The sequence below is a fragment of the Mustelus asterias genome, chromosome 18 (genome assembly GCF_964213995.1).
Source record: "Mustelus asterias chromosome 18, sMusAst1.hap1.1, whole genome shotgun sequence".
Taxonomy (NCBI): Eukaryota; Metazoa; Chordata; class Chondrichthyes; order Carcharhiniformes; family Triakidae; genus Mustelus; species Mustelus asterias.
This window is the reverse complement of record NC_135818.1, coordinates 82,549,894-82,575,873: the sequence shown is the minus strand read 5'-3', so window position 1 is coordinate 82,575,873 and position 25,980 is coordinate 82,549,894. Positions and strand designations below refer to the sequence as shown.

The following is a 25,980-nucleotide window of genomic DNA, read 5'->3' as shown; positions in this document are numbered from 1 at the left end:
AAATTCTCCCTCAGTGTACCCAAACAGGCACCGGAGTGTGGCAATCAGGGGATTGTCACAGTAACTTCGTTGCAGTATTAATGTCAGCCTACTTGTGACACTAATAAATAAACTTTAAACTTAAACTTTAACCTATCCTTGTTTCTTTATCCACTGCTTGGCATCAAGTGTGCTGCCTGTTTTAAATGTCCGCAGGAGCCGTTTTCCTAACTAGATGGGCCAATCGCGTTTGATGGACAGCCTGACATTAATAAGGGCCGTTAATAAATCGCAAGAGCTTGCTGACGCCGCCATTCTGATGGACTAAATGCTGAACAGGGAGAGGCACTGCGCGTGCTTCGGTTGACTGAAGGGAATGGCAGAGAGCCAACACTGGAGAGACTCCAGCTCAGGAAGACTCGGAGCTGGATATGAATAACGGACAGGTGTTTGCAAATCTGCTGCTCATCTGTCGAGCCGGAAGATTTATCGTTCTTCAAATCTGCTGTGAAGAAATGCAGCCCTCTGGGCTCCAACCTCCAGCCGCTTGGATCTGTCTCCGATCCCTCTGCCCCCCTGCCCTCCACAATGGCATCTGGAGTTGCTCCAGTGGGAGAGAAAGGCAGGGAGAATCCGTGAGGAACATGTCCAAAGAGTGCCTGGAGCCCAATGTCTGACACTCAGAACATTAGAAAGAGAGAGAGGCACCTTGAGGCATCATTATTTTTGTATTCATTCGTGGGACACGGGTGTCGCTGGATGGCCAGCATTTATTGCCCATTCCTAGTTGCCCCTTGGAGGGCAGTTGAGAGTCAACCACATTGCTGTGGCTCTGGAGTCACATGTAGGCCAGACCGGGTAAGGACGGCAGATTTCCTTCCCTCAAGGACATCAATGAACCAACAATCGACAATGGTTTCATGGTCATCAGTAGATTCTTAATTCCAGATATTTTTTACTGAGTTCAAATTCCACCATCTGCTGTAGCGGGATTCGAACCCGGATCTCCAGAACATTAGCTGAGTTTCTGGATTAATAGTTTGGCGACAATACCACCGCCTCCCCTCAGATCCACACTGGCTCCTGGTCCAGCAATGCGTCGACTTTACAGTCCTTGCTCTTGTTTCCGAATCCCCCCACAGTCTGGCCTATCCCTATCTTGGTAATCTTTCCCAAACCCACAACCCTCTGAGGTCTCTGCACTAGTCCAGTTCTGGCCTCCGGATTACTTCCGATTTCCTTCACTCCGCCATGGCCATCACATCACTGCCAAGGTCCTTAAATCTTGGAATTCCCTCCCTAAACATTCCCACCTCTCTGCCTCTTCTTCATCTTTTAAGACTCTCCACCTCACTCTTGTACCAACCGACTCAAGAACAGCTTCTTCCTTGTTGCCATCAGACTTTTGAATGGACCTACCTCAAATTAAGCGGATCTTTCTCTACACCCTATCTGTAACTGCAACGCTATATTTTGCACCCTCTCCTTTCCTTCTCCGCTATGTACTCTATGAATAGTATGCTTTGTCTGTATCGCGCGCAGGAAACAATATTTTTCACTGTATCCCGATACATGTGACAATAATAATCTTATTAAATCAATCAATTCAAAATTCCAGCCAAGAGGTCAAGTGACCAAAGGCTTTGTCAAGGGAATAGGCTTCGAGGAACATCTTAAAGATGGAGAGAGGTGGAGAGGTTTAGTCAGAGAATTCCAGAGTTGGGAGAGTGCCAGCTGGAAGCACTCCCACCAATGGTGGAGTGACTCAAGAAGGCAGAGTTGGAGGAGCGCGGAGATTGTGGAGGTAGAAATGGGGGGAGGGTTACAGAGATAGGAAGGAGTGAGTCACTTTGCTTACCTAGAAGCAATGGAACCAAATCCAGCATCCCCACTGTCCTTTTTAAATTTGATTTTATTTGAATTATTTTTGTCAAATGTATTGATATACAGTAAAAAGTATTGTTTCTTGCACGCTATACAGACAAAGCATACCGTTCATAGAGTACATAGAGGGAGAAGGAAAGGAGAGGTTGCGGAATGTAGTGTTAGAATAGAATAGAATAGAAACCCTACAGTGCAGAAGGAGGCCATTCGGCCCATTGAGTCTGCACCGACCACAATCCCACCCAGGCCCTACCCCCACATATTTTACCCGCTAATCCCTCTAACCTACGCATCTCAGGACTCTAAGGGGCAATTTTTAACCTGGCCAATCAACCTAACCCGCACATCTTTGGACTGTGGGAGGAAACCGGAGCACCCGGAGGAAACCCATGCAAACACGAGGAGAATGTGCAAACTCCACACAGACAGTGACCCGAGCTGGGAATCGAACCCGGGACCCTGGAGCTGTGAAGCAGCAGTGCTAACCACTGTGCTACCGTGCCACCCAGATTGTGGAGTGTTACCGTCATAACTAGGGAAAGATCAACTTAACGCGAGGTCGGTCCATTCAAAAGTCTGATGGCAGCAGCTCAAGCTGTTCTTGAGCCGGTTGGTACGTGACTCAGACTTTTGTATCTTTTCCCGATGGAAGAAGGTGGAAGAGAGAATGTCCGGGGTGAGTGGGGTCCTTAATTATGCTGGCTGCTTTTCCGGAGTTACGGGTGACACAGTGGTTAGCACTGCTGCCTCACAGCGCCAGGGACCCGGGTTCGATTCCCAGTTTGGGTCACTGTCTGTGTGGAGTTTGCACATTCTCCCCGTGTCTGCGTGGGTTTCCTCCGGGTACTCCAGTTTCCTCCCACAGTCCAAAGATGTGCGGGTTTGGTGGATTGGCCATGCTAAATTACCCCTTGGTGTTAGGGGGACTAGCTAGGGTAAATGCATGGGGTTATGGGAATAGGGCTGAGGTGGGATTGTGGTTGGTGCAGACTTGATGGGCCAAATGGTCTCCTCCTGCACTGTAGGATTCTAAGTGTAGACGGAGTCAATGGATGGGAGGCTGGTTTGAGTGATGGACTGGGCTATGTTTGCCTTTGTAGTTTCTTGTGGTCTTGGCCAGAGCAGGAAGCATCCCAAACTGTGCTACATCCGGAAAGGATGCTTTCTGTGCATTCACCTAGTAGACTGCTGCAATGAGCAGATGTTAATAGTCCAGCCTTGGAACTACCTGGTCCATAACAGGTTAGTACCACCTTAGCCAGCACTGAGTCACTAGGAAAGAGAAACTGATTTTTTTCATGGTGTTTATTTCAGTACATCTGCCAAATAAAAAGTTCCACCGGTGAGACAGCTTTCCATGGAACTGCAATGAATTTAACAGGTAAAGACTTCCATCCTGTAGCTGGAGATTAGTGTTTGGGAAACAGGGAAGTGAAGATGTGATGAGAGGTGATTTTCCTGAAGGAACTCTGTAACAATCAAATTCTCTCTGGGATTTGGGATTCCTCGATGTCAGTCACTGAGGCAGCAGAATCTATCCCCGCCTGGGATTTGCTGAATAGATCACCATTATTCTGCATGAATGTCAGGCCTTTAGACAAGAAAATCTTCCTGACTTTAGAGTCACAAAGCGAAAGAACTGTCAAGTCAAGAGTGCCATCTTATTGCACTCTGTAACTGAGTGCACCATTGACAAGCTTTTGAATACCCAAGCTTGGAATCATCTAACCTCTGTTTATTTAGCTTTTCATTTCAGTCTCACTTCTGAACTTCAGCCACTCAACATAGTCGAGTGTCCGGTGTGGTTGTCTGCTCAACCTCTGAGACCAAATCATAGAATCATAGAATCTCTACAGTGCGGAAGGAGGACATTCGGCCCATCGAATCTGCACCAACTCAGCATCTCACCCAGGCTCACTCCCCACCCTATCTCTTAACCCCATGTATTTACCCGGCTAATCCCCTAACCTGCATATCTTGGGACACTAAGGGGCAATTTAGCATGGCCAATCCATCTAACCTGCACATCTTGGGACACTAAGGGGCTTTTTGCATGGCTAATCCACCCAACCTGCACATCTTTTGGTATAATTTGATTTATTATTGTCACATATATTAACATACAGTGAAAAGTATTGTTTCTTGCGCACTATACAGACAAAACATACCGTTCATAGAGAAGGAAACGAGAGAGTGCAGAATGTAGTGTCACAGTCATAGATAGGGTGTAGAGAAAGATCAACTTAATGCAAGGTAAGTCCATTCAAAAGTCTGGCAGCAGCAGGGAAGAAGCTGTACTTGAGTCGGTTGGTACGTGACCTTAGATCTTGGGACACTAAGGGGCAATTTAGCATGGCCAATTCACCTAACCTGCACATCTTCTGCTCAAGCTGTTCTTGAGCCGGTTGGTACGTGACTCAGACTTTTGTATCTTTTTCCCGACGGAAGAAGGTGGAAGAGAGTATGTCCGGGGTGAGTGGGGTCTTTAATTATCTTGGCTGCTTTTCCGGAGTTACGGGTGACACAGCGGTTAGCACTGCTGCCTCACAGCGCCAGGGACCCGGGTTCAATTCCCGGCTTGGGTGACTGAGCGGAGTCTACACGTTCTCCCCATGTCTGTGTAGGTTTCCTCCGGGTATTCCGGTTTCCTCCCACAGTCCGAAAGACAAAGAACGGTGCAGCACAGGAACAGGCCCTTCGGCCTTCCAAGCCTGTGACGATCGCGTTGTCCTATCAAGACCAACTGCCTGTATCCCTCTATACCCCGCCTGTTCATGTGCCTATCCAGATAAGTCTTAAATGTCGCTAACGTATCTGCTTCAATCACCTCACTTGGCAGTGCATTCCAGGCTCCCACCACCCTCTGTGTAAAACCTTCCCCCGCACATCTCCACTGAACCTTTCCCCCCTTATCTTGAACTTGTGCCCCCTTGTCATTTCTGTCCTGGGAAAAAGCTTCCAACCGTTCACCCTATCCATACCCCTCATAATTTTATAAACTTCTATCAGGTTGCCCCTTAGCCTCCGTCTTTCCAGGGAGAACAATCCCAGTTTATTCAATCATCCTCATAGCTAATACCCTCCATTCCAGGCAACATCCTGGTAAACCTTTTCTGTACTCCCTCCAACAGAGAGACGTGCTGGTTAGGTGCATTGGCTATGCTAAATTCTCCCTCAGTGTACCCAAACACGCGCCGGAGTGTGGCGACTAGGGGATTTTCACAGTAGCTTCATTGCAGTGTTAATGTAAGCCTACTTGTGACACTAATAAATAAACGTAAACTGGGTGATACCAATAAGTGGTGCAATCTTATCTTCAGCGCATTCCTGGTATAAACCACATGAGTCTAAACTGTGTTCATGTGCAATGTTCAAATAATTTACTGAGCCAACTGCACATACACACTGAGAAAAACATTGTATTTTCAGTTGGTGTCACGCAGCGGTGTGTTGTAAACAAAAAGAGCAATGTTTCATTCAAGTTCAATTCTCAGAGATCTTTGAACAGCGATTCTACCCCATGGCTAACAGTAGGAAAATAACCGAGAGTCTTGTATATCAAACTGGCAAAGCTGAAGACAACACAACAAGTAAATAAACACTTTGACATCTTGTACAAGGTTGCAGCGTTGGAACACGGTCTGACTGGCTGCCGGGTAGCACAGGGAGAGTGAAGATGGGAGGTGCATTCTGCACTTAGCTGCGCCTCTCCGCAGAGTGGATCTCCCAGCTTCTCCACCTTGTCCATTCTTCATTAGTCTCTTTAGCTTTCTCCTCTCCATCACCGTCCACTCCGTTTCATTGTCATTCTGTCTCCCATTTTAGTTTTTATTCAGTGACAACAATCAGTGTACCCGAACAGGCACCGGAATGTGATGACTAAGGAATTTTCACAGTAACTTCATTGCAGTGTTAATGTAAGCCTACTTGCGACACTGATAAATAAGCTTTAAATCCCCATAGCCAATGGATAGTCTCCTCATTTGCTGAGTTCACCAAGGTCATTAGTCTGCGACACGCCTCGGTAATGGATGGCATTGAGTCTTTCCCCAAGTGCGTAAGGGGTTATCGCTGAGGCCCCTGTGGTGGATGCTGTACAGGAGACTCAGGACACGTACCAACCGACTCAAGAACAGCTTCTTCCCTGCTGCCATCAGATTTTTGAATGGACCTACCTCGCATTAAGTTGATCTTTCTCTACTCCCTAGTTCTGACTATGACACTACATTCTGCACTCTCTCCTTTCCTTCTCGATGAACAGTATGCTTTGGCTGCATAACGCACAAGAAACAATACTTTTCACTGTATACCAATACACATGACAATAATAAATCAAATCAAATCAAAAAACGGAGAGAGGAATTTAAAATAATGATCACTGGAGAAAAGGTACTTGGAAAACTAATGGGGCTAAAAGCTGAGAAGTCCCTTGGACTTGATGGATTCCATGCCAGGATGTTAAAAGAATTGGTAATTGTAGATGCACCTTCCAACGTTCCCTGGATTCTGGAAAAGTCCCACTCGATGGGAAAACTGCAGATGTAACAGTATTGTTCAAAAAAGTGGTAGACAGCAAGCAGGAAACTATGGGCCAGTTAGTCTAATATCCGTCCTTGGGAAAATGCTGGAATCCATTATTAAGGAGATGGTAACAGGATGTTTAGAAAATCACAATACAATCAGGTTTTGTGAAAGAGAAATCATGTATGCCAAAATTTATTGGAGTTTCTTAAAGATGTAACAGGCTGGATGGATTAAAGGGGAACCAGTAGATGTCGTACATTTGGATTACGCTGGCGAGTTTCTGATTCTTTGGCTCCTACTCGATTGTCCCGCTCCAACCCCCTCCCAAACCTGCCGGGGGTGAGAAGGGACAACTCCGTCTCAGAGGTCATTATTGGCGGCACGGTGGTTAGCACTGCTGCCCCACAGCGCCAAGGACCCGTGCTCAATTCCAGGCTTGGGTCACTGCCTGTGCAGAGTTTGCATGTTCTCCCCGTGTCTGCGTGGGTTTTCCTCTGGGTGCTCCGGTTTCCTCCCACAGTCCAAAGATGTGCGGGTTAGATGGGGTTATTAAAGTTTAAAGTTTATTCATTGGTGTCACAAGTCGGCTTACATTAACACTGCAATGAAGTTACTGTGAAAATCCCCCAATCGCCACATTCTGGCACCTGTTCAGGGAGGGAGAATTTAGCGTGGCCAATGCACCAAACCAGCGCGTCTTTTGGACTGTGGGGGGAAACCGGAGCATCCGGAGGAAACCCACACAGACACGGGGAGAACGTGTCAAACAGACAGTGACCCAAGCCGGGAATCGAACCCAGGTCCCTGGTGCTGTGAGGCAGCAGTGCTAACCACTGTGCCACCATGCCGCCCGGGTTATGGGGATAGTGCAGGGGGGGTTGGCCAGGGGTAAGATCTTCTTCTGGAGAGTCGGTGGGCTGATTGGCTTCCTTCTGCACTGGGCATTCTATGGTCAATGGGGGTCTTTGGAATTCTCTTCCTCAGAGAGTGGAGGCTGGTCGTTGGATATATTTAAGGCTGAATTAGATTTCTGATCGACACAGGAGTAGGAAGTAATGTAAAGATATTAAGGGTATACAAGGGTAGGAAAGTATAGTTGAGGCCACAATCAGATCAGCCATGGCCTTATCGAATGGTGGAAGAGGCTCTTTGGGCCGAATGGCCTTCGTGCTGCACCTATTTGTTATGATCTTAATGGGAAGGAGTGAGCTGGCAAGGTCAAGTGGCGTCCGTGAATGTGGGTTGGAGAATTGAGGTGAAGGGAGGTGTTGGAGGGTGGTGACAAGTGAGTGCTTTAGGACGATGAAAGAATTCGAGCCACAATTAAGGAAATCAGATCATCCTCCCAGCCTGGGCATGTTGGACAAGAATCACAGAATTCTTGATGGACAGTGCAGAAGGAGGCCATTCGGCCCATCAAGTCTGCACCGACCACAATCTCACCCAGGCCCTATTCCTGCAACCCCACACACTTACCCCGCTAATCCCCCTGACATTTAGGGTCAATTTAACATGGCCAATCAACCTAACCCACACATCTTTGGACTGTGGGAGTAAACCCACGCAGACACGGGGAGAACACGCAGACTTCACACAGTGACCCGAAGCCGGAATTGAACCCGGGTCCCTGGCGCTGCGAGGCAGCAATGCTAACCACTGTGCCACCGTGCCAGAAGAGGATCTGACACCCTGCAGCAATGTTGCAATGTGCTGTCCATGGACTCTGTAAGAAATTCTCCATTTTAAGTGATCCGGTAGGCAGGGAGCGGGGTTTGGGGGCGGGGGGGTGGGGTGGGACGGAGTGGTGGGATTAAGGATCACAACAACATTTCGTGACAACACAACATGATCCATAAATTTCACGCGCTCGGCTGATGAGAAGTAATCTGCTTCAAAATGGCCAATACTCGCAGTTTTGCAAAATAATGCATTATTATATCCACTCTTGCCGATGTCTGATTGCTCAGTAAAATTGCTTTGGATCTGTAAAGCTTATAGCGGGAGATAAAATACACCTTCCAGCATTTTCTCTTCGTATCCTATGCATGATATGATCTATCTATACAGTGAGCAGCACCTCTGTAATTACAGCACTGAAATGCTAGATTGATCCAAGCAAAATCAATTCTGATTATATTACTTACAAGCAGAAACACTGTACTATCAGCCAGGACTTTATCTATAAATAACCCAGTCTCGCACACAATGATACCTCAGGCTGCTTGCCGGCTGCAGTTGAATTCACTCAAACATGAAGCAATCTCGCCGAATTGTCCAGATTTAGGGTGCGGATAAATGGGCCATCTTCCTGCTTACTCCAGCCCCAGTTACAATACTTGCCTCCATCAAAAATCCCTCCTAATGCATCCCCCACATAATAATCTATGTTGTATCACGAGCCATGATTCATTCGCCACTGAGGTAATCCCTAGACAGCTGCACGGTAACAAGTCAGATGATTATGGTTTCTCTCATAGCCACAGTTCCTGTAATGTTCCCACCACCACAGTTATAGGAGCCTGAAAAGGCCATTTAGCCCCTCTAGCTTCTTCTGTCACTCAGTCAGGTCATGGTCGCTTGCCAGTGTCTTGTTCTCATGTCCACATGTCCGTCCTCGGCCTGCTCCAATGCTCCAGCGATGCCCAACGCAGACTGGAGCAACAACACCCCCATTGCCAACAAGTCTTGGCAATGGTCTAAAGCTCAGAGCTTCTGGTCCAGTGGAAGGGGTGCCACCCATTGTGCCACAAGGTCTCCACCTCGCTTCCCCCGAAAGACATGTATGCTGTTTACCTCAACCAGTCTTTGAGGGAGCGAGTTTCCCATTCTATTCCCTCTCTGGATTGCTGGACATATTGAGGTTCAATATGGAATGTGAAAAATGGCTGCCGGCAAGAGGAAAGGGGTGGTTGTCAAGGGTACAAAGGTGGTTCCCTTCAGGCCCTTGGTTTGTCTCAGTTCAGAGCGCACACACTATTGAATAAAGGACATTGAGGAAATAAAGATCATCAGAAATGTCTCTCCAATAGCCAAACAATTGTCAGTGCCTGTGTTGGGATTGGCCTTCCTCAGAACATTTTCACATCATGATGGTTGGTTCTGTCGCGAGTTCAGATCAATATACTTTCAATATTTCACATACAAACTTCATCTCCTTTCAGCCTTGCCAGAATAGCAACAAAGCAAGGTTCAGGATCAGCAACAATGTTAATTGGAACCAGGCATGCCAAGCCATTACCTTCTGATAACGTGAGATATTTTAATTCCCCTCAGTAAATACAGTGGACTTGTTTGTGTAAAAATGTACTTTAAAGACAAATCCATCCTCCCCCAGATCAATATGCGTGAGTAAGATGAACAGGATTGCTTTTAATTTCCTCCCTCACCAATTCCCCTTCTCCCCAAACCCTTTACTGCCTTCCTCTCCTGAGGACTTTGACACATGGATGAATTGCTCTTGCACCAGATGTAGTCATCTTTTGACACCCCCACCCATGTGGCTACTCTTCCTTGTTTCTTCGGAAGGAAGTCTTCAAATGCAGACAATAAAAATTATAACAAAACTTACTCCAACTTACAAATCAAAGAAAAGGTTTAATAAAGAAACGTCATTCCTCCAAACTTGGAGCCTTGCCCTGGGCCAATCCAAGTTCCCCCACAATTCCCAACAGATTCTTATTTATAGTGAGTCAGCTGACCATCACATCATTCTGCAATTGGTTCCATGGTTTACTGAGTCGGCTGACCTTTACAGCTTGTTACTATTGGTCACATTACATCCAATACAAAGTTGTCCCCGGTTACATTCTAACATTCCTGTGTGAGGTTGCCCAATCTGACCTCTCAGTCAAACCTGTTCACCGGACGTTGACTCCTGCACTGCCCTACAAGGCTCAGGAAGGTCAGGAGCAGGTGTTGGCCATTCCACACCTTGAACTTGCTTCATTGAGTTCCTGTCTGATCTGTCTCCAACCTCCACCCACATGTCCCTGGATCCATATCCCTTAAAACTCTTGTCTGGTAAAACTCGATCCATTTCAATCTTTTTTAATGAATAATTGATCTCGCATCAATTGTTTTTTTTTGTGTGAGAGATCCATACCTCTACCCGCTTTGTGAGAACATAGGAATTAGGAGCAGAAGTAGGCAATTCACGGCACGGCGGCACAGTGGTTAGCACTGCTGTCTCACAGCGTCAGGGACCCGGGTTCGATTCCCGGCTTGGGTCGCTGTCTATTTGGAGTCTGCACATTCTCCCCGTGTCTGCGTGGGTTTCCTCCGGGTGCTCCCATTTCCTCCCGCAGTCTATGCTAAATTCTCCCTCAGTGTACCCGAACAGGTGCCGGAGTGTGGTGTCTAGCGGATTTTCACAGTAACTTCATTGCAGTGTTAATGTAAGCCTACTTACGATGCTAACAAATAAATAAACCTTTGCGCCTGCTCCACCGTTTAATCAAATAGAGTCATAGAGTTTCACAGCATGGAAACAGGCCCTTTGGCCCAACTTGTCCATGCCGCCCTTTCATTTGCTAATTTCTCTTCTGAATGACCAGGCTCTGATTTCATGATATGGCCTCTTGTCCGAGCCTCCCTCAATCGCTATGGTTTCAGAACAAGTGAAATCCCGCCCCAACTCTTATTGCCTCCCCCACTCTCGGGGACAATTCTTACCTACCTGCTTCTGACAACCCGACACAAACCAATCACGTCTGAGGGCTTTACAATCACCATCCCATTGTCCTACCAACTAAACCAATAGGAGGAGCTTCCAACGTGCGTCATAAACCAAAAGAGCACGAGCAGGGGTCAAGTTGTTTATCGGGATGTAGGGATCGGGTGGAGTATGCCTGAGGCAACATCCTTTACCTATCCATCACACCAAATTCCTACAAGCAGAGGTTCAGCACCGGTCTATCTTTTGAGGAATTTGGAAACGGGGGTGAACATCCATGATGCATTTGTCTCCAGTTCCAGTGGCTGAAAATGTATGAGCTAAATGTGGTGGTGTAGCGGTAATGTCACTGGATCGCTCATTCCGAAACCAAGGCTAATGTGCTGAGAATATGGGTTCAAATCCCACCACGGCAACTGATGGAATTTAAATTCACTTCTTCAAAAATCTAGAATTGAAAACTATTCTCAATGATGGTGACCATGGCAACTATCATCAATCATTGATTGTCATAGAAAAAAACCATCTGGTTCACTCATGTCCTTTAGGGAAGGAAATCTGTCATTCTTACGCGGGTCTGGTCTACATGTGACTCCAGACCCACAGCAATGTGGTTGACTCTTGAATGTGCTCTGGAATGGCCAAGTGAGACACTCAGTTCAAGGATAATTAGGCTAAGATCAAGGGTCAGATCAATGCCAAGATTGGGCACAATGCCTTATCTTGTCAGCTTAGAACTTGTATGGCTCTCTTGTCGGGACCATGAACTGGATTCAATTGGGGAGGCGATGGCCTAGTGGTATTATTGCTAGACTGGGCGGCACGGTAGCACAATGGTTAGCACTGCTGCTTCACAGCTCCAGGGACCTGGATTCGATTCACGGCTTGGGTCACTGTCTGTGTGGAGTTTGCACATTCTCCCCGTGTCTGCGTGGGTTTCCTCCGGGTGCTCCGGTTTCCTTCCACAGTCCAAAAATGTGCGGGTTAGGTTGATTGGCCATGCTAAAATTGCCCCTTAGTGTCCTGAGATGCATAAGTTAGAGGGATTAGTGGGTAAATATGTAGGGATATGGGGGAAGAGCCTGGGTGGGATTGTGGTCGGTGCAAGCTCGATGGGCCCAATGGCCTCCTTCTGCACTGTAGGGTTTCTATGATTCTATGATTCTATGAATCCAGAAACTCAGCTAATGTTCTGGGGACCCGAGTTCGAATCCTGCCACGGCAGATGGTGGAATTTGAATTCAATGAAAAAAACATCTGGAATTAAGAATCTACTGATGACCATGAAACCATTGTTGATTGTCGGAAAAACCCCATCTGGTTCACTAATGTCCTTTAGGGAAGGAAATCTGCCGTCCTAGAATCAAAAAGTCCCTACAGTGCAGAAGAAGGCCATTCAGCCCATCAAGTCTGCACAGACCACAATCCCACCCAGGCTCTATCCCCTAAACCCTCGTATTTAACCTACTAATCCCCCTGACACTAGGGCTAATTTATCATGGCTAATCAACCTAACCCACACATCTTTGGACTGTGGGAGGAAACCGGAGCACCCGGAGGAAACCCACGCAGGCACGGGGAGAACGTGCAAATTCCACACAGACAGTGACCCGAGGCTGGAATCGAACCTGGGTCCCTGGCGCTGTGAGGCGGCAGTGCCAAGCACTATGCCACCGTGCCGTTCTAACCTGGCCTACGTGTGACTCCAGAGCCACAGCAAAGTGGCTGACTCTCAACTGGGGAACTAGGGATGGGCAATAAATGCTGGCCAGCCAGTGACACCCACGTCCCACGAATGAATGAAAATAAAAAAAATTTGAATTTGTTTTTTGGAGCAAGCAAGGAATGGATTTGGATTTGCCCGGGTCCACTCTGAGCATTGGCTTTGTGACTTTAAGAACGGGGTGAAAAAAATGAGTGATGGACAATAATTGCTGCCCAGCCAGTGACACCCACATCCCATGAAAAAAAACACAAAGGCCAGAATTTTACCGTCCCGCCCGCCACGGGAACTTGAGTGGGCGAGGGGCAGAACATGGAAAGGTCTGATGACCTCGGGTGGGATTTTACATTTTCTGGATGAGAGAGGTGTAAACTCCTGCCCTCACAGTTCAGAGGTTAATGCCACCCGATGTAACCTCCGGGTTGATTATGAAGAAGTCGGATCGTCCTTGTGATCTGCCTTGTCTTCCTAACCCAATACTGCATTTTAAACACTGGGAATTCTCTGTGTGTTATATTTAGCTGGTTGGATCTTCCCATCACGAGCAATCTGATTGTGATCAGGGGGGTGGCGGGAGGAAGGGGGGCTGTTCTAGCTTCCTCAGCGATGTGGGAGAGGGAAAGTTGGATTGATAAATAGGCCCAATAAAAATAAAAGCAAATTACTGCGGATGTTGGAATGTGAAACAAAAAGAGAAAACGCTGGAAAATCTCAGCAGGTCTGGCAGCACCTGTAAGGAGAGAAAAGAGCTGACGTTTCGAGTCCAGTCGACCCTTTGTCAAAGCTCAATGCAAAGCCGGATGACCCTTTGTCAAATAGGCCCTGCTGGAAGTGGTTATGTTTGCACGGACGCACTGGGTTTGAAGTCTTTATAAGCCTCAATCGTTTCTGACTAAATGGCGCAGTGATGGATGCTGCGTTTCTGAAGCATGTTTGGAAGGAACGTCATTGAAGCAATGAGGGGCTTGCCTTTCCTATCCCTCCCCCAACCTGAAGCTTCAAAAAGAAGCAGTTTTGCGGGCTGTGTCCCTTTAAGAAGGTATTTGCCATTCCCTGCCCCCTCCCCCGTACCCCCCAGTGTTGAGTGGGCGCTGGTTGGCAGTGATGCACACTCCATACTACAGCGGCAATCAGTGGCTTCCAGTTTCCCTGCGGGGAGCTTCCAGAAGCAGCAGGAGCCGAGAGGACTTGATTGTTGGAAAGTCCATTCCACAGACAGGAGCTGAATGCCGTGGTTGTGATCGTTCTTTGTTATCGTGTCAATTATCCTCAGTACGTTCCTTCCAGTTTTAAAAAGAAACAACATCTGAAAGACTTAACGAGCAAAGAATGAAGGACTTACATTTATATCCCAATTCTCTTCTCGCACCTCGCGGTGCACGAAGGCAGGCTTCGTTCTGTTTCCATTGCTAGTAATTCCCTGATCAAGTGGTTAGAGGCTTGTTGTTTGAGGGGCGTCACTCCACATCAAGCGTGGCTGACCAAGAGTTTCTCCTGCTCTTACCGCCAACCAATGGCATGTTTGGAACGATTTACAGATTGATACTCAATCCGTCTGATTGCATCATGAACGTAGCTTTATTGGCCATCAAGTCCTGGCGTGAGACTCAAACCCGGAGCTCCTGGCTCAGAGGCAGGGACACTACCCACTGTGCCACCAGACCTACTTACGTTTATATAGCACCTATTATAGCCTCGGGATGTCTGAACATGCTTCACAGCCGATGGAGCGCTTTTTGAAGCATTGATGCGTTTGTATGTGGGGAGGCGGTGGCCTAGTGGTATTATCGCAGTACTATTAATCCAGAAACTCAGCTAATGTTCTGGGGACTCAGGTTCGAATCCCGCCACGGCAGATGGTGGAATTTGAATTCAATAAAAAAGAATCTGGAATTAAGAATCTACTGATGACCATGAAACCATTGTCGGGAAAAACCCATCTGGTTCACTAATGTCCTTTAGGGAAGGAAATCTGCCGTCCTTACACGGTCTGGCCTACATGTGACTCCAGAGCCGCAGCAATGTGGTTGATTCTTAACTGCCCTCCTAGGGCAACCGGGGATGGCCAATAAATGTTGGCCAGCCAGCGACGCCCATGTCCCATGAGGAATAAAAAGGCAAGCAATTTTATGGGCAACAGGCACCCTTGAACAAGCAATAATGATTGTTGTTGGTCGCTAATGAGCAGATAATCTGTTTTGATGATGTTAATAGAGAGATGAACAATGGCACAGGGCACCAGCGAGAACTCCCCCCGCTCCTCTTCGAAACATCGCTGTGGGATTTCTTGTGTCCATCTGAGTGAGCTGGCGGGAGTGGGGGGGCCAGGGATCTGATTTGATTGGAAAGATGGCTCCTCTGACAGTGCAGCACTCTCAGCCTGGGTAATGTGAACCTGGAGCATTGTGTCTGGGGGGGTGAGAGACCCCCGCGCTGAGTCATGGTGGGCAATAGCGATGCATGAAAGAATTTTTAAAAACAGCCGGGGAGAGTGACGTGTGTATTGCTAGAACCCTAACGTTATTTTCACCATCACATCTCCTATCTTTCATGAGACCACACAATGGGAGTTGGAGATTTTTTAGACGCTGGTGATTTTTCTTCTGAGTCAGTAATTTCAAACTACCATTTTGCACCCACGACAACTCTCAAAAGGATAGTGATTGCATATGAAACTTTGCTGTAACTGTAACCTCTCTAACCATAAACGCTAAGGTGAGAGGCCATACAACACACCAGGATGTGGAAATGCTGGCGTTGGACTGGGGTGGGCACAGTAAGAAGTCTCACAACACCAGGTTAAAGTCCGACAGATTTATCTGGAATCACGAGCTTTCGGAGCGCTGCTCCTTCATCAGTAGTGACTTCACCTGACAAAGGAGTAGTGCTTTGAAAGCTTGTGATCTCAAATAAACCCTTAGAGAACACTTATAGAATCCTACAGTGCTGAAGGAGGCCATTCAGCCCATCGAGCCAGCACCGACAATAATCCAACCCAGGCTCTATCCCCCGTAGCCCCATGTATTTACCCTGCTAATCCTCCTAACCTATACATCTTGGGACAATATAGCATGGCCAATCAACCTAGCTCGCACATCTTTGGAGTGTGAGAGGAAACTGGAGCATGCTGAGGAAACCCACGCAAGCACAGTCACCTGAGGCCGCAATTGAACCCGGGTCCCTGGCGCTGTGAGGCAGCAGTGCTAGCCACTGTGCCGCCATGTTGCCCTGAAGAAAAGCCATGCTCCCCGTTGGACTATGGCCTGGTGTTGTGTGACCTTGTCCACCCCAGTCAGACAACGGCATCTCCACATCATAAATGCGAAGGAGGTGGTTGGCACAAAATTGAGAGAACCTGATCTTTCACCCTTCTGGAGCTTGCGCTTAAATACAACTGAGGCTGCCATGTGACCCATCTTGATCAGTTAGGCTCTCAGATGATGCAGGAAGTCCGCCTTAATGCAGTTCTTAGTGAGCAAGAGATGTCCCTCATCCCCGATTAAATTGCCTGGTGTGGGGGGCGCGGAGAGGTGACCCTGGCTCTCTCTGAGGTCGATGCTGAGGATCTACTGCAGTAGAAACAGGTTTATTCTGCATCTAACTGCACTACGCCTGACCTTGCCTGCTCTTGACGCTGTGCCTAAAGCAAAAGTACTCCGTTACTCTGCAGTAAAACCCCCTCACCTTGTTGGAAAAGAGAATAAGACACCGGATTTGAAAATCACCAGCCCCGTGCTTTGGTGTTAAATTGGAAAACTTTCCTCATCATTTTAGGTTGCTTCTATCTTCCCCTATTTTAAGCCTGGCATCTTTTCCCAAACCAAGCTGTGACTGAGACTCCTCTATTGGCTTCAGAGGGATGCGGGTAACGGGGAACCTGCTTACCCTATTTGAAAGGACAGCGGGCTGTCACAATCCAGTTACAGTCCACATAAGATAACAGGAGCAGGGGTGAGCGGGCTCCACGATTCAATAAAATCAGGGCTGGCCTGACTGTGCCTTTAAATTCACTTTCTATGCAACCCCAGCCTTCTGCCCCCACGGGCCTTGACCACCCCCCCCCCCCAACCCCCTTCCCACCTCCCCCCTCCTCCCCAGTCGATGAAAAATCAGTCTAACTCAGCCTGCAATATATTCAATGAACCAGCCTGCACTGCTCTCTGGGGAAGAGAATTCCAAAGATTAGTTAATCTCCGAGAGAGGAAAATTTCCCCTTATCTATATTCTAAATGGGAGACCCCTTATTTTGAAACTGTGCGCCCCCCGCCTTGCTCTCAGTGTCCACCCTGTCAAGCCCCTTCAGAGTCTTTTATGCTTCAATAAGATCTCCTCTCACTTTTCTGAACTCCGATGGATATAGCTTCAACCTACTCAACCTTTCTTGGTTAAGACAAGCCCTTTGTCTCAGATATAAGGGGATGGCACATGTACAAGTCTGTCAGCAACAGTGCCACTGGGTTTGCCAGTTGATGAGGTGTGAATGGGCGTGGTCTTGGATACGGGTGGTTTTCAGGATACATCACAATGATCTAATTTAACCATTCACCCCTGCCTGTTGTAGTTTCTCTGTCAGACCGGTTTCCTCAACACTCATAAACACTGACACCCTGGAGTCTAAGTTAATGACGTGTTCATTGCATGGTTAGGAGACACAGAGGTGAAACGTGCTGGTTTGGAGGGTTGGCCATACTAAACTCTCCCTCAGTGTTACCCAAACAGGCGCCGGAGTGCGGCGACTGGGGGATTTTCACTGTAACTTCATTGCAGTGTCAATGTAAGCCTACTTGTGACACTAATAAATAAACTTGAACTTAAGTACAATTAAGTACACAGAGCACTCATACAGAGGGATTGCTGGGATGCTGGGTTGGAGGCAGCCGTGTGTAATACTGCATCAAGAAAAGGATTTACACCTCGTTCCATATTTCACTATTTGACTTGAGGGGCGCGATGGTGCCAGTCACGCCACGCTCCTGCTGCAGCATGGTTGGAGAATTTGGCGCCCAGCTAAATCTCCGTTCACTGCAGCGGGATGGGAAAATCCCAACGGCGTGAACAGCCGTAACATTCCGGTTACGATGTGTCCATCACCCTAAACATGCATCGCACCACATACATAGCACAGAAACAGGCCATTCAGCCCAACCGATCCCTACTGCTCCACCCGAGCTCCTCCTACAATTCTTTTATCTTCTGCGTTTATCTTTGTATTATGACTTTCTTCAGCTACTCCATGTGGTAGCGATCCCCACATTCTCACCTCTTTATCCTTTGAAATATGGCTTGGCGTGCCTGTTACAATCTCATTGTTTCACAACACAGTTGCAAAGTTTGCAACTTCTGTAACTTTACTCGGAACAGTGCAAAGAGAGGCTGCGATAGGCTGTAACACTCACCTGTAGGGTAGAATTCATTGATGGCCCAATTGTCCACCTGGAGGGTGGCATTGCCCCCGTTCCTGGTGAAACGTACCAGGTGGTAATTCCCATCGTTCACCACGTTGCTCGTCTCCTTGATGACGATGTCGTCTGTTCCGACATTAAAAACCACGCTAATCTTGCCTTGTTCCTGTAAAGAACAATAAAAAGATTCTGTCAGTCTGGCTTTTCACCCTTTCATCTCATTGTGAGCAATTGAATGGTAGTTATACTGTTGTACAATATAACACAGTGGTTATCACTGCTGCCTCACAGCACCAGGGACCCGGGTTCGATTCCCGGCTTGGATCACTGACTGAGCGGAGTTTGCACATTCTCCCCGTGTCTGCATGGGTTTCCTCCGGGTGCTCCGGTTTCCTCCCACAATCCAAAGATGTGCTGGTTCGGTGCATTGGCCATGCTAAATTCTTCCTCAGCCGAACAGGCGCGGGAGTGTGGCGACTAGGGAATTCTCACAGTAACTGCATTAATGTAAACCTACTTGTGACACAAATAAATTTTAAAATAAATTAACAAATGAACCAACACTCAGGGGGGAGTTGAGGAAAAATGTTTTCCTCCAGAGGAAGATGGGAATCTGGAACTCACTCTCTGAGAGGGTGGTCGAGATGGGAACCCTCACAACAGTTAAGAAGCATTTGGAAGAGCACTTGAAATGCCAGAGCGTACAAGGATACAGACCAAGTGCTGGAAAATGGGATTAGAATTGATAGGTGCTTGATGGTTGGCACAGACACGATTGGCCGAAGGGCCTCTTTCAGTGCTGTAACACTCTACGACTCTGATCTTCCCCTTCACTCCTCCACCTAGGGATGACACGGTGGCACAGTGGTTAGCACTCCTGCCTCACAGCGCCAGGGACCCGGGTTCGATTCCCAGCTTGGGTCACTGTCTGTATGGAGTTTGCACATTCTCCCCATGTCTGCGTGGGTTTCCTCCGGGTGCTCCGGTTTCCTTCCACAGTCCGAAAGACTTGCGGGTTGGGTGCATTGACCATGCTAAATACTCCCTCAGTGTACCCGAACAGGCGCCGGAGTGTGGCGACCAGGGGATTTTCACAGTAACTTCATTGCAGTGTTAATGTAAGCCTACTTGTGACACTAATAAAAATAAACCTATAATCTTAGCAACATGTAGGAATAGGAAGAGGTCAAGGATGAAATGAGAGTTCAACCAACTGAATCAATGGACAGGTATTTATAGAATCCCTACAGTGCAAAAGGTGACCATTCGGCCCATCGATTCTGCACCAACAATAATCCCACCCAGGCCCTATTCCCGTAATCCCACATATTTGCCACACTAATCCTCTAATTTACACATCCCGGGACACTAAAGGACAATTTAGCGTGGCCAATCAACCTAACCCGCACATCTTTCGGCTGTGGGTGTAAATCGGAGCACCCGGAGGTCGTGAATGTAGCCCAATCCATCACGCAAACCAGCCTCCCATCCATTGACTCTGTCTACACTTCCCGCTGCCTCGGCAAAGCAGTCAGCATAATTAAGGACTCCAAGCACCCCGGACATTCTCTCTTCCACCTTCTTCCGTCAGGAAAAAGATACAAAGTCTTGAGGTCACGTACCAACTGACTCAAGAACAGCTTCTTCCCTGCTGCCATCAAACTTTTGAATGGATCTACCTCGCACTAAGCTGTTCTTTCTCTACACTCTAGCTATGACTGTAACACTACATTCTGCACTCTCTCCTTTCCTTCTCTGTGAATGGTATGCTTTCTCTGTATAGCGCGCAAGAAACAATACTTTTCACTGTATACTAATACATGCGACAATAATAAATCAAATCAAATCAAATCAAATCAAATCCACGCAGATAGGGGGAGGACGTGCAAACTCCACACAGACAGCGACCCCTGCCGGGATTTGAATCCGGGTCCCTGGAGCTTTGAGGCAGCAGTGCCAACCACTGTGCCACCATGCTGCCCCACGGGTTAACTGCTGACCAACCCTTGAAAGCCGAGCTACCTTATCTATTGTCCCTTAGAAAGACAGGAGAGCTCCCAGCAGGTTCACCATGGCTGCAGCAGCAGGGTGTGGACAGCAGTGGATCCGAGATTACAAAATGTCCTCTCATTCTTCTTTTTACCAATTCAATTCCGTACAGCTCTCGCTCTCAAATATCTTTTACTCACAGAACAAGTGAAGATGAACCCAATTATACAGTGTAAGCGTTTGCTAATACACTGAGTTGCTACTTGAACGGAACCTATTACAGGTTCTTTTTAATGTAAATTGCTCAGAGTCCATACCTATGCGATAGTCTTCCATTCACTATTATGATCAAAACGCTCACCCTATTAATCACCCCCATTGTTAGAATGTGTAAAAGTGTCACTTGATTATTTTAATGCATGTTCAGACATCCTAATTCTAAACTGATCCCATTTCAGACCGACATGAAGTTCGAGCGTAAGGCAATCACAAGGGGAACCCCTCCCTCTATATCCGTCAGTTGGCAGTGAAGTCTGCAGAGAGTTGAATTGAAACAACTGTAGCGTAGGAAACCAAGCAAACTGTTGAAATTAGGATCAGTAGGAGAATAAATATGAAGGACCACATATAGGGTGGGATTTTCCAGCCGTTTTCGTTGGGATCTTCTGGTCACACTGACGGCAGCAACCATCCTGCACCCCCCCTACCACCCCCCCCCCCCCCCCCCCCCACCCCCCCCGACCCCCACCGCACCCTCTCTGCCACAGGTCCCCCAGCGGCAGAGGGTGCGAACAATGGGATACCCCGTTGACAGAGGCGGGACTGGAAGACTCCGCCAGCAGCCAATGGCGGGCTGCCTCCGCCGTCGCAAAACATGTGGCGGGAAGGAGCGTGCAGAAAATTCCGCCTGTCGACCTCCAGCTCCTCGCTGGGAGAATAGATGCATGATGTGGAGATGCCGGCGTTGGACTGGGGTAAACACAGTAAGAGTTTTAACAACACCAGGTTAAAGATCTTTAACCTGGTGTTATTAAAACTCTTACTGAGAATAGAAGCAGACAGTCTATAATGCCGTTAGTTTTCTGATCGGTGGGTTCAGTTGAATATGCTCTCCTATGTTACTCAAATTGGATCAATCTTGACTATTTGCTCCTCACTTCCAATATTTTTAGAAGTAGTTAACGAAAGTGTTTAACGAAACTAAAACAAAAGCGCAATTTTGTTTCATCCACCGATGATTTTTCTCTGAGTTAGCATCTAATCTTTAATGAATGTGAATCACTTGAAGGTAAGATGGTGAAGAGATACTGGATGTTAATTTGCTAATGATATTGTAAAGAAGGAAGGGTCAGCCAGCACCGAATAGGGAAAAAACTAGCATTAGATTTGTGCTTCTGTAAATGTGTATTTATCGTAGTTAACACTTGAGGCCAAGGGACACTGCGAACAGGATAGTTTGGGCTCAGTCACATCATAGTTGTGGATAAGGTAGCAGAGTGATTAGGCTGCTGGGTCAGTAATCCAGCAGCCTGGACTGATAATAAGGAAACAGGATTTTAAATCCTATCACAGCAGCTGGAATGAATTGGAAAACCAGTTTGTGCCACTGAAGGAGATCAGGGAACTGCCGGATTACTGTAAAAATACATTAGATTGATCGATGTCCTTGAGGGAAGGAAATCAGCCACCCTTACCCAATCTGGCCTGTTGTACATTGTTGTATTATCTGTAAAGAAACAGGGACTAGTTGTTGCGTGTAATTATATTGCAAATGGCAGAACCCTTAGGGGGTGGCACGGTAGCACAGTGGGTTAGCACTGCTGCCTCACAGCGCCAGGGACCTGGGTTCAATTCCCGGCTTGGGTCACTGTCTGTGTGAAGTCTGCATGTTCTCCTCGTGTCTGCGTGGGTTTCGTCCGGGTGCTCCGGTTTCCTCCCACAGTCCAAAGATGTGTGGGTTAGGTGCATTGGCCATGCTAAATTGTCCCTTAGTGTCCCGGGATGCATAGGTTAGAGAGATTAGTGGGATAATTATGTGGGCTTACGGGGCTAAGGCCGAGGTGGGATTGTGGTCAGTGTAGACTCAATGGGCTGAATGGCCTCCTTCTGCACTGTAGGGTTTCTAAGTTAAATTAACATAGAGGGATCTGGGCATGTAGATCCACAGTTCCCTAAAAGTGGCAACACAGGTGGCCAAGGTGATTAAGAAGGTATATGGCATGCTTGCCTTCATCAGCCAGGGCACTGAGTACAAGAGTTGGGAAATCATGCTGTAACTTGGTTGGGCCGCATTTGGAGTATTGTGTGCAGTTCTGGTCACCACAATACCAGAAGAACGTGGAAGCTTTGGAGTGAGTGCAAAGAAGGTTCACCAGGATGTTGGCTGGTCTCGAGGGTGTTGGCTATGAGGAGAGGTTGAATAAACTAGAATTGTTCTCACTGAAAAGACGGACGCTGAGGGGAGACCTGATAGAGGTCTACAAAATGATGAGAGGCATAGACAGGGTGGATATTCAGAGGCCTTTTCCCAGGGTGGAAGTGTCAATTACAAGGGGGAGCACAGGTTCAAGGTAAGAGGGGGAAAGTTTAAGGGAGCTGTGCGGGGGAAGTTTTTCACGCAGAGAGTGGTGGGTGCCTAGAATGTGTTGCCAGAGGAGGTGGTGGAAACAGGCACATTAGCAACATTTAAGAGGCATCTGGATGGGTACGTGAATAGAGAGGGAATAGAGGGATACGGACTGAGTAAGGGCAGAAGGTTTTTTTTAATTAGTTAGGACATCATGATCAGCATAGGCTTGGAGGGCCGAAGGGCCTGTTCCTGTGCTGTCCTGTTCTTTGTTAGTGTTCCAGGGGGCCACATTCCACAGCTATAATTCGAGTCTGATGTGATGTGCATGAGAAGCAATTCAAACCCGTCCTTCTACTGTACAAAGCAGCATGGCAAGTGAAAGATAAAGTGTTCTGGTCTCTCAGAGCTTAAACAGTGATTATTACCAACATCTGGCAATCAAAGAGCAAGAAGGGCAGGTGGCATTGGCCTATACGTGATTCTAATGTGGTTGACTCTGAACTTCTCTCCGAAATGGCCCAACGAACCATCCAGTTGTCTCAAAGTGCCACACCCACTTCTAATCCTCACCAGCCACAGCGGTTCAAGATGGTGGTTTACCCACCACCTTCTCAAGGACAATTAGGGATGGTCAAGAAACACTGGCCTTGTCTGTGGAACTCACATAAAATAGAATCATACAATTCTTACAATGCAGGAGGCCATTCGGCCCATCGAATCTGCACCGACCCTCCGACAGAGCATCTTACCCAGCACCACCACCCCACCATATACCCACAAGCCCACACATTTACCTCTAGCCTACATATCTTGCTACAATAAGGGGGAATTTACCAAGGCCAATCCACTTCACCCACGCATCTTTGGACTGTGGGAGGAAACCGGAGCACCTGGAGGAAACCCATGCAGACACGGGGAGAATGTGCAGACTCCGCACAGTCACCCAAAGCCAGGAATTGAACCCAGGTCCCTGGCACACAAGTAGGTTTACATTAACACTGCAATGAAGTTGCTGTGAAAATCCCCTAGTCACTATACTCCGGCGCCTGTTCGGGTACACAGAGGGAGAATTTAGCACGGCCAATGCACCCTAACCAGCACGTCTTTCATACTGTGAAAGGAAACCAGAGCATCTGGAGGAAACCCATGCAGACACGAGGAGAACGTGCAGACTCCGCACAGACAGTGACCCAAAGGCAGGAATCGAACCCGGGTCCCTAGCGCTGTGAGGCAGCAGTGCTAACCACTGGGCCATCTCACAAATGGATAAAAATAACAGTCATTGGTGGCTGGGAACATGAGGGGGGGTGGAGAAAATCGGATTCAATAAGTCAAAGAGACATGCAAGAAAAAAGTAGGCACAGCCCCAACAGCATGGATCACGTGCGCAGCAGACAGTACACTGGTGAAACATTCAGGCAACATCAGCCTGGGCAGATGCAGGAGCTGAGGATCTGGAAGTGAGTGGGTTAATAGCAACCTTTCGTACTCTGGTATCAGTGCATTCACTATCAGTAAATTCATCTTGATGAAGGTTAGCGCAGAAAGGCATTTAAGCAGTCAATAATTTTATATATCTGAAGGCCGCCCAGTGCAAAAGCTAATTGAGGAAAATAAAATGCCTACTTCAGCACTTCAATGGGAAGAGCAAACAAAATCAATTTGCTGCAGTCCATTCCCAGACCTGGTAATATTCTTTTTATCTCATCATTAGCGTCCACTCGATGACAAATCAGTTATTAACTCAGGGTAATAAAGTTTGAAGGGGGGCTATTGATTGGCCCTTGCCATCATGGTGCTTGTGGGTTTATTTTCAATCTGGAGGCCGTGGATTGGATCCGCTGCATTCTGCCCATCACTTTGTGCCTGGAGATTGTGGTAGCGTGGCTCCTTTAAGATCCCTGAGGGTCACGTGATCGTGCCGGACCCGATGGAGAGGCAGCGCGGGAAGATCAACCAATCAGGGGTAAGGGCGCACATTTGACTGTGTGGCCAAATTCCCCTCCAACTCAATTCTTAAGTTTGCTGATGACACCACCGTAGTGGGTTGGATCTCAAACAATGACGAGACAGAGTACAGGAATCAGATAGAGAATCTGGTGAACTAGTGCGGCAACAATAATCTCTCCCTCAATGTCAACAAAACGAAAGAGATTGTCATCGACTTCAGGAAGCGTAGTGGAGAACATGCCCCTGTCTACATCAACAGGGACGAAGTAGAAATGTTCAAGAGCTTCAAGTTTTTGGGTTTTCAGATCACCAACAACCTATCCTGGTCCCCCCAATGCCGACGCTATAGTTAAGAAAGCCCACTAATGCCTCTACTTTCTCAGGAGGCTAAGGAAATTTGGCATGTCCGTTACAACCCTCACCAACTTCTTCAGATGCACCATAGAAAGCATTCCTTCTGGTTGTATCACAGCTTGGTTTGGCTCCTGCTCTGTCAAAGACCGCAAGAAACTACAAAGGGTCGTGAATGAAGCCCAATCCATCACTCAAACCAGCCTCCCATCCATTGACTTTGTCAACATTTCCCGCTGCATCGGCAAAGCAGCCAGCATAATCAAGGACTCCATGCACCCCGGACATTCTCTCTTCCACCTTCTTCCATCGGGAAAAAGATACAAAAGTCTGAGGTCGTTTACCAACCGACTCAAGAACAGCTTCTTCCCGACTGACTTTTGAATGGACCTGCCTTGCATTAAGTTGATCTTTCTCTACACCCTAGCTATGACTGTAACACTACATTCTGCACTCTCTCCTTTCCTTCTCTATGAACAGTATGCTTTGTCTGTATAGCGCGCAAGAAACAATACTTTTCACTGTATGCTAATACGCGCGGCAATAATAAATCAAATCAGGGTTGGGGAGGAAGCTCAGTGGAGAGTAGGTGGGTATACAGTTCTGTCAGATCCTCGTTTGTACGTTTATAAATATCATTGGTAATAAATCCTTTATTACTCGAAGCCACAGCCGGTCACCTTTGACGTTATTGTAGAGATCTTTAATCTGGCACCAACCTTATACAAACGAATTGCGTTTGTCCCCTTCTGATAAATCCAGTGACGACTGAAGCAATTTCCCCTGATATCATGGTGGGAATTTCAGCTGCATTTCCATTGCATCACCTCGAACAGTAATTCTCACAATTATAGAGAATGGCTTAGAATATACAATACAGAAACATGTCTTGGGGCATAATTAGTCAGTGCTAGCCTTTGTGTTCCATTTGAGACTC

At 47.4% G+C, this 25,980-nt stretch overlaps 1 protein-coding gene across 45 annotated transcripts in view; it reads right to left on the bottom strand.

The window, feature by feature from the left end:
* nrxn3a (neurexin 3a) overlaps positions 1-25,980 on the bottom strand; it is a 1,279,906-nt gene that overhangs the window by 171,087 nt on the left and 1,082,839 nt on the right. For all 45 annotated transcript variants that reach the window (XM_078234441.1, XM_078234442.1, XM_078234434.1 and 42 more), the window contains one exon: positions 18,179-18,350. In XM_078234441.1, the coding sequence (XP_078090567.1) occupies positions 18,179-18,350 (172 nt within the window). The remainder of the gene's footprint in view (positions 1-18,178; positions 18,351-25,980) is intronic.